The 9391-nt window shown below is 32.7% G+C and overlaps 1 protein-coding gene across 3 annotated transcripts in view; it reads right to left on the reverse strand.

Moving 5' to 3' along the window:
- LOC143045418 (coagulation factor IX-like) overlaps positions 1-6271 on the reverse strand; it is a 29898-nt gene extending 23627 nt beyond the window's left edge. For all 3 annotated transcript variants that reach the window (XR_012968950.1, XR_012968949.1, XM_076217904.1), the window contains exon 1: positions 5951-6271. Coding sequence is in view for 1 of the 3 variants with exons in the window: in XM_076217904.1 (XP_076074019.1) it covers positions 5951-6019 (69 nt within the window). In the remaining 2 variants the exon portion in view is untranslated. The remainder of the gene's footprint in view (positions 1-5950) is intronic.
- Between the last annotated feature and the right edge of the window lie 3120 nt (positions 6272-9391).

Raw genomic sequence — 9391 nt, forward strand, 5'->3', positions numbered from 1 at the left:
CAACACGTTACATACAACTGTTATTAAATCGTTCATAGATACAAAAATTTGATTTGTAAGTTTTGATTCTACCCGTAAAAAACTAATCACAAGCTAGTTTTCAATAACCGAGAATGCTCTTAGATCGGTACATTTGAACTTTATGTTTTTTGTGTGCTGAATGACGATCTGATGAGCCAAACATTTCGTAACTGATTTTTAAAGTTTGTTCTTACATTGTGGTGTCATACCATTGTTTGAGGTAAGGAGAGGGTTGAAAGCTCACAAACTTGTTTTAATCCCGAACATTTTTTGTGCGTCTATTTCAAGTCAGAAGCCTGCAATTAAGTTAGTGTCTTTCATTGCTTATTTTGTTTTGACTGATTTGAGTTTTTTAAATCTATCAGATGACATTCGTTTTATGTCGTGACGTCACAATATCAAAAGGTTTGCGAGGACATTTGACATCATTGACCCCTGAACATTACAATGGGAGAAAAAGAGAAAAGAACATCATAAAGCTTAGAATATGGGAATGATATGTATGTATGTAATGCTGTTTATCTTGTCCACAATTTTTTCTTAAGAATTGAATGCTTCTTTTTGTAAATTTTTTGGGGTGTAAAAGCGTTGACCGAAGTACATTTTGTATGAAGCGCGGAAGCGCTTCATTCTAAAAATGTGCGCACGGTCAACGCTTTTACAACCCTATAAAGTTACAAAAAGAAGCATTCAATACTTATAATTGCATTTTTTAGCTATGATCATGAAAACACGAATTTTATATATATTTTTTTATTGAATTCACCTGTGCACTTTATTGTTGGACCACGTGTTATCATGAATGAAAAGTTGTATTGAGCAATGCAACTGCTTACGGAATAAGACGTGATGTGCAGTTAGCCAATCAGAATAAAGTATTATAATGAAACATACCTCTAATGTAATTATAAACTAATAAAAGTATGTTAAATTTGAAACAGTTGAATTCTCTTAAGTTAACGCCTATAAAAACGAAATAAGAAAATACTATATTGGCATATAAAAAGATCTATTTTTGTAAAATAATTCAAATAAAAGGCTATTTTTGTTTATTTATGATTCTCATAAAAGAAAGAAGTAGATCATAAGTAATACCGGTATTTACTTACCAATAAAGATATAAATGACTGTAACAAGAATATATACATGTATACATATATACAACGGGTCTAAACATCAATCCAACAATGTTAGATCTGTAAATTTGTTCTTCCCTCTCCGGGATTCGAACCCATGCTACTGAGATATCGTGACACCAAATCGCCTGCACTGTAGCTGTCCCTCTAGACCACACGCCCTCCTGGGCTTCATAAACATGAAGCTTTCGGTGGCTGGGTGTTACCTTTCAAAGTCAGTTTTTATCTAGCGTCGTACTACAGTACATGATATATAAGGCATGGAGATGTTATTTTTACAGATCAGCTAAATTATCTATAGTAAAGGATCCTATAAGTTAATGTAAGATACAGTCACAGAAAATAATTATATTTATAAGTACGTCCGAGTCAGTGATAGATCTAACATTGTTGGGTTGATGTTTAGACGAGTTGTATATATATAATGTACACAGCCATGTATCACCATCACTGCTGGTGATCCGATGGATAAATCTGTTGTAGAAATAATTTGGAGGTTTCGGAAAATTAACGAGAACAAGTCAATATGAACCCAGAGATATAGCTCCATGGAAAAATCTTAAAGTAATAAAATGATACTGAAAATTTACATAAAACACCCAAGATCGTCTGATCATTTCATTGAATGGAAAATAAAATAAGGTTGCCTATTGATACTCAAATATTGTGTTTGTTGTACCAGTTCTTGTGTAAATGCTCTGAGCACTTTTATTTCTAGTTATATCTGGTATTAACTACTTTACAAAAGTTATCGTACTTGTATTTGCCGTTTGCTTAACTGTGAACTGAATGTACTTGGTTCATTGACCGATTATAGACGTTTGAATCTCACTTGCAATCGATATTACGAATGATATTTGCATTTTATTTTAGCATGTTATATTTTTGTCCATTAAATTTGGTTCCTTTCTTGATGACACGAAAAACTTTAAATTTCAATAAGTTGCAATAACGACTGCTGTATATTAGTACCCATAGTTTGACTATATTTTGACTGTTTCACCCTATTTTGTCTGTTTCGTCACGCATCGTTGTAAATTTGATGCGACTGTCATACAAGTGAGAGGTTAAGCGCTATAAAACTAGGTTCAATCCACCATTTTCTACATTTGAAAATGCCTTTACCAAAGCAGGAATATGACAGTTGTTGTCCATTCTTTTGATGTGTTTTATCATTTGTTTATGGACTTTCCGTTTTGAATTTTCCTCGGAGTTCAGTATTTTTGTGATATTACTTTTTGCTAGGTAAAGAGTTAAAAAAATTAATTCCACTTTTAGACATTTTTTCTATATTACTGAGCTTATAATTGGCAACATGAAACATGAAACTTTACTGTCTTGTAAATCGCGCCTATTTATACACATACTGTGTACTTCTTCTTTATCAATGTATTTGTTATCTGCCTGTGAGTTGCTAAATGGAATCGGAGAGTAAATGGAATTATTGGAGACTGGAGAATTGGGGTAATTACCGGACGAACTGAAAACAGTGTTTGAATTCCTGTAGACAATTATAATAATACATACTGGGTTATAAATGTCGTCATTTATACCGTGTGTATTAATCAGGCAATTGGTTTAAATAAAGCTATCCTGCTTCAAAGATCCCTTCCTAAATTAGTGAAAGCTATAACTTCGCATTTAACCATGATATCATACTATTTTGTCAATTATATGTAGCCAGTCGGGGTCGATGCCACTGCTGGAGGACGCTTCGTCCCCGAGGATATCACCAACCAAGTGGTCAGCACTCCGGTGTTGATATGAATATCACTTATATGGTCATTTTTTATAAATCTATTGTTTGCAAAATTATGAATTATTCGAAATACTAAGGATTTTCTTATCCCAGGCATAGAATACCTTAGCCGTATTTGGCCCATTTTTTTTTTTTGGAATTTTTCGTTTTCAATGCTCTTCAACTTTGTTTGGCTGCCTTTTAAACTTTTTTGATCTGAGCGTCACTGATAAGTCTTATGCAGGTACTAACTATATTTTGCTTTCCAAAATTAAACGTTTCTACTGTACACGAGTTATTGACAATTTGAATGCATTCAACTTTTGAAGTAATATAATCATTTGTCATAGTAACTTTAATTACTGCTCTACCAGGATCTTGAAATATTAGGAGTGCATTTGCTAGATTTGTTTTTCCAATTTCATATCTGACCTGGTTACTTTATAAAAGTTTAAAAACTTTATATAAGATACAAATCCAACTGTGAATTAAAGTATAAAACTGTTTATTGGTTTATCCTGAACTCCACCTGTATCTAAACTACAAAATATTTCTTTGGAAAAGTAATAAGAATCTGGCATAAAAATGTTTGCCAAGTATGTAACTACTGCTAAAACATACAAATAATTCTAAGAATTTTATCTCTGATCATTAATGAGAAAAAAATAATTACGTTTTTATGTTTTGTGTACAATCTGGAAAGTTTAAATTCTATTAATAGAAGTATTTCCATTAACTCTCACTTTACTGTACATGATATATTAGTCGTTTTTTTTAAATAACGACTTATTCAATGATTGAACTCTTTAGTTACTCTACTACTATTACAATAGTGTTAAGACACAACAATTAGCGTTTAAACAATACACCATGCTAAACATTTTATATTTCTTATTTACGCTAATTTATTAAAAATGTTGTTGATTTTATTCTCTCGTATGTATTTATTTAAATCTAACTTGGTCTCAAAGATATGTTCAATACACATCAGACCGTCAACCCTTTAACTGTTAACATATCCCACAAGTTTTAGGAACTCATGGCACGTCCAGTATCTATACCTTTGTAATTTGGTGTGTGAGAATAAAGATATATAGAGTCAAGTGAAAGAAACCGATACAAGTCTTCAAAGGGGTTTTCACACTACCTACTGCTAGGGTAAAATATCCTATATGCGCTTATTTTACTTGGGTTTAAAAAGAAAACTAATCGCCTTTTCGTACGAACACAAACATTTTATCCTTTATTTTGTACTGTAACATGTTCTCGTCTTGCATTTAAACTAACTATTTTCACTGCATGTTTTCAAACAAACAGTTTATCAATCGGCATAAAGACCAATAATTATATATATAAAACAGCCGTTAAATTACCACGGGTGACGACCAGGCTAAAACATTCAAAACAATTACATACACATCTAGCATATCAATTTCCTAAAGGTGTTCAAGGTTAAAAGGAAGTCCAATTTCTAGATCAAGTCATCGTAGCCACAGAATTTACTATAAGATCGGATTAAGTGCTCTGCTGGATGGTTGTCTCATTGGCAATCATACCACACCTCCTTATTACACCTTAATAAAGCATACAAAGGTAAAGTCGGTTCGATGTGATTAGTACTGCTACTTTTATCCACACAAACTTTACAAATGATGAATAATACAGTTTTGAGTTACAATTGAAAACAATATCAAATAACCATGACTTTTTTTATTCGTCTCGAATTCTTACATCTTAATTAGTTGCAATGCATAACCATAATGATGGGGACAAAGTCATTTTACAAAAATATTGTACAAAATGTCCACATCGTATTTTTTAGGCAAGATTCTTTTGGAACACTCCTTTATGCCTTTTTAAAATTTATGCTATTGTTTATTCCGATCCTATTGTTTTTTATAGTTTGCCCTAGTTTGGTTCTTTTTCTGGTACATGAAAGCTTTTGAAGAAATTGTCTGTTGACAACTTAATACTCCTTGAACAACAATGGAGTATTTGTATTCATCTTGGTTATTAATTGCACAACGGTACGGAAAGGGTAGGGTATAAGAATCCTTAATTTATTTAAAAAAGAAAATATGCAAGACATTGGACACAATAACTGTGAAGTTTTCAATTTGATCAAAGGAATGTTGAGTACTGTTTGTCAGATTAGGATTAAGGCAGACTATTGGATATTCAGATAATGTCTGGTTTAAAAGAATTGATATTTTAAATCTTTATTTAGCTACATGGATTTTATGAGATTAAATAAGGTCGAAGGGCGAACATTGTCAATATTGAAGTATTATTTCCATTCATCTAAGCTTATTTCAGATCAGTAATATTATGCAATTTGGTGTATTACTAAAATCGTTACTCTATAATAAATTCCACCTCTCAAATTTATGTTTAAATTTAAATTTCAAATTGCCATCTTTTTTATTATTAAATTTTAGTACGAGAAAACTGAACTGAGATTAGATTGTAGGACCAACAATTATGATAAACAATTATACAATTATATGCATTTGTTCTATAGTACAACTTTTACGTTCACATTTTCCCAATAAACAGATATTCAACATAAACGTTTTCACTAGTCTAGATTTGTAATTCGGCCACAACTCAATCAAATAAGAATTTATGTGCACATTAAAACTTGTTTATTACTTCACCTTAGTTTATATATATACCCTGGGAGTTTGTAACAACTTGCAGAATGCCCTTCCTTTATTGTAAAACCAATTTAAACGTGCTAACAATCACATACAATCCATCACGTAAAATTTAAGTCATCAAATAAAATATAAAATGGCAAATTAATAACCATATATGCCAGTACTAACATTGTACAATTCGGTAAAATAATACCACGAGGTTTATTTTGTAAATATACGCAATACCGACAGGAAATATATCGACAAACATATAAAATTCCTAGAAAACTTTAGCCGTAAGTTTTTGTTATTGTTGCATTTTTTAATTAAAAGAATTAACCGAAACAACTAAATAAAAATCTCCAAAATATTTCAATTAAAAGAAGCTACTGCAAATAGTTTATTAATTGTCTTACCTGTAAATCTGCACGTGCACCAATAGCAATACACATAACTACCGTAACACCTGTCGATATAATACACATGCTCCTTCTACTGGTATTAAAACTGATTTCTAACAAGATCAATTCTTACAGTGATGTACGAGTATTTATACTGAAGTAGGCGATTCTAATACATTAATCTTTAAGGTCATTTCATTTATCTTATTGGTATAAATACGACAGAGGATGATTTGCCCATATTTGTAAATATGTAACCCTTCTTCTGTTAACTCACTAATAACTTTATTATTGCGTGACGCTGGTTTTTTAGGTTATGGCAAAATGAACTCTATTTGATAAAAAAAATATTTAGAATGTATCCACTCTAGCAGGTAATGTTGTCGCTTGTTAAAGGTGATTTAATGAAAGTAAACACGAAAAATAGTATTTATGTAAACTAAATAAGCTTGCTTCAATTCAGATTATGAATGAAATTTTATTTGTTTACTATGCTCGCTTCATAACATATGCGTAAATTAAATTTGGCATAATAATTCATTTAATTCGCATTACATGTTTCCATTGGGGTCTAACAAGTCATGTTGAAAGAAGATAAATCCATCAACTGTACTATGATTGTTAGAAAATATTTTTGTCTCTTCACTATTTTCCCAATATAGTATAAATAATACAGATAGATCGACAAGGCCACCCATTAACATGTCATCGGATAACCAAAATAAACATTATTGCTACTTTTTCTCAACCTTGTCCGAATTTTATTAGAAATTCAATGACCGTTTATACACATTTTATTTATTTACAGATATCAAAGGTTAATTTTAGTAAAAGTATCAAAAGTATAAACAAATTATTAAACATACAACGCAGAAGTAGTATAGGGTCGTCATTAATACCTTGTCAAATTATTAAACCTGTGGTCATTAATTGAAATGAATAAAAGAACAAAGCACAAAAACGAGATTCGGTGGCAAACGCCAATTAACCAACAACCATTAAACATATTATACTTTGAGAGGCAAATGTACAGTTTTCACCGATAGGGATGCCTGTTTAACAGATCAGCTTTAATGTTATTTCACACATTAACTTTCTCCCTCTCCAACACAATACCGAAAGCATCTTAACAGAGAGAGATAAAAAGATTAAAAAAATAAATGAATATTAAATAACGAAAATCAAATCGGGAAGAAGGATGAGTAATGCCCTACAATTAAGTTCCGATCAGTACATTATTTCATAACTTACTCAGACGAGTATACAACACGTTAAACAATAAGTAATCAGTCTTTTAATATAAGCTAAAATAAAAATCAGAGATCTTCACCGACTTTGCAAGAGGTATTTCAAAAATTCAAAAGTTTTGTAAACAGTTTATTTATAAATATGACCATATCAATGTTAATTCATGTACAAAAGTGCTAACTACTGGGCTGGTGATACCCTCGGGGAATTAAAACTCCACCAGCAGTGGCATCTATTTAGTGGTTGTAAAGAAACTCATCATATATAGCATTTTATTCAAAAGCAAAACCTTATTAAGAAATTTCCAGTGTGTAAAAGAACATAGGTCTTTAGCCTGATTTCGGTTTCAAAAGACAATAGATGAGAGTCTACATTTATCGTTTAAAGCCAAAATTTCTTAATTGTCAGTCTTAAATAATTGTCAGTCATAAATAATTTAATGGTGACGTCTTGGTTCGTTCGAAAACGGCTTTCTGTGGAAAAATGTCTACTCAAGTTAACACCCGTTTTTGTTCTCTTCTAAGGCAGTAGTGTTTTGACATTAGACCCGGAATAATTTTATTTTTATAAATAATTTAGTTTTGATAATTGCATTGATATATGTCACTTGGTTTTGACTAATCATCTTCCAGTCATGTGATGACTTTGTTCATTAGATAGAAGGATACGAGGAACAAACTGTAAAATGACGATAACTCTTTTTTTAAATATCACATCATCAGCAACTACCATAGCCATAAGTTTGAAAGCCAAGGATATATAAGTACCAAACTTATAAGAATGCCACACTACAGATAGTCGATATACTTAGTATAAAATAGTTGCCATGGTGATGTATATTGCTAACCATATATAATTCAGACCCGTTTTTGAACATTCGGAGGAACTGCAAAAACGTTCATTTTTTAATTTGAAGTTCACAAACAAGGGTATTGATGCTATAAATATAAGTAATATTCTTCACAATAAAAGATCTTACTTTAAGGATCACTCTTCTCCCAGTCTATCGTATTCCTACACCAACCCTGTTGCATCTTAATTTTTAATCACAAAAAAGAGTCAACAAATGGAAGCTTTTAACGACTTTGACTGGCTATACAGCCCTCGCACGGTCGGCTCGGTGCCCGAAGGCGATTGGTGAGCGTTTAAAAAATTTGTGCCATCGGTCGGGAACAGGTGGTGGACGCCATTTTTGGAGGTCACCATCTTGGTTTTGTGAGTTCTTTTTGGTTTGTTGACGACTATTTAGATGTTATTCCTTTACAACGGCTGCTTTCAAGGCCAGTTTGATCAGCTTTGTAGCCCGTTAACCTCGATGATGGAGTACTGGTAGATGAGTCTTGGACGTAGTGTTAAAGATGAAAGGAAGCATTATCAGGACCAAAGCCGTGAGGCAGTGAAATGAAAGTCAATCACCTAACACCTAGGACACAGCCCTCGGACGTTAATCGGCATAACATTCCCCCATCTACAATGGGTTTTGGAGTGCATGTTAATGCGGGAATACCTCAACTACTACGTTTACTGTACAGCATTGGATTGGTTTCTGTCATCTAAAGTAGGAAGTCGTTGATCATCTAACTGTAAACCCTCATCGAAGATAAGCGGGTAAAGGAGAGCTGGCCCAGCACGTCCGTTCAGCTGTAATGACTGAGACGTGAATGAATGATGATTCAGAATCTAAATATTGATGACCTCAAAGCTAAACCACCTGATTGTGCCTGTTCACATTCCCATTTCGTGTATAATCCTGCTGGCCATGTAATTTCTGGAGACCTACACGTAGTCAATAACTACAACTTTTGTCCAAGGGTGTAAAATACAGAGAGCCACAGCCAATCAATTGGAAGCAGAACTTCAAACTACTAATGGATTCTGTTGAGGGTTATGCAAAAGACTGGGCAAAAAGAGAAAAGGTTGAGGTTGACACTCTTTCGGAGTAGGTAAAATCAGTGAGGTCATTGATTCGGATAAGAGTAAGTAAGCTTAAAGGGTCAATGAGCACCAAAGCTCCTTCCATCTTTAATGACCCTCAGGCCATAGAGGAGTTGTCTTGCCTCCATGACAAATATGTTGTCGTTCTAGCTGACAAAGCCTCAAACAATATTGATTTTGTTTGCAAGAAACACTACATTGACTGCCTGACTCGGGATAAATAACACACTTGGAAATCCTACATAAACACTAAGTACGCTTACGAAGCAGGAG

This window comes from Mytilus galloprovincialis, chromosome 9 (genome assembly GCF_965363235.1).
Source record: "Mytilus galloprovincialis chromosome 9, xbMytGall1.hap1.1, whole genome shotgun sequence".
Classification (NCBI taxonomy): Eukaryota; Metazoa; Mollusca; class Bivalvia; order Mytilida; family Mytilidae; genus Mytilus; species Mytilus galloprovincialis.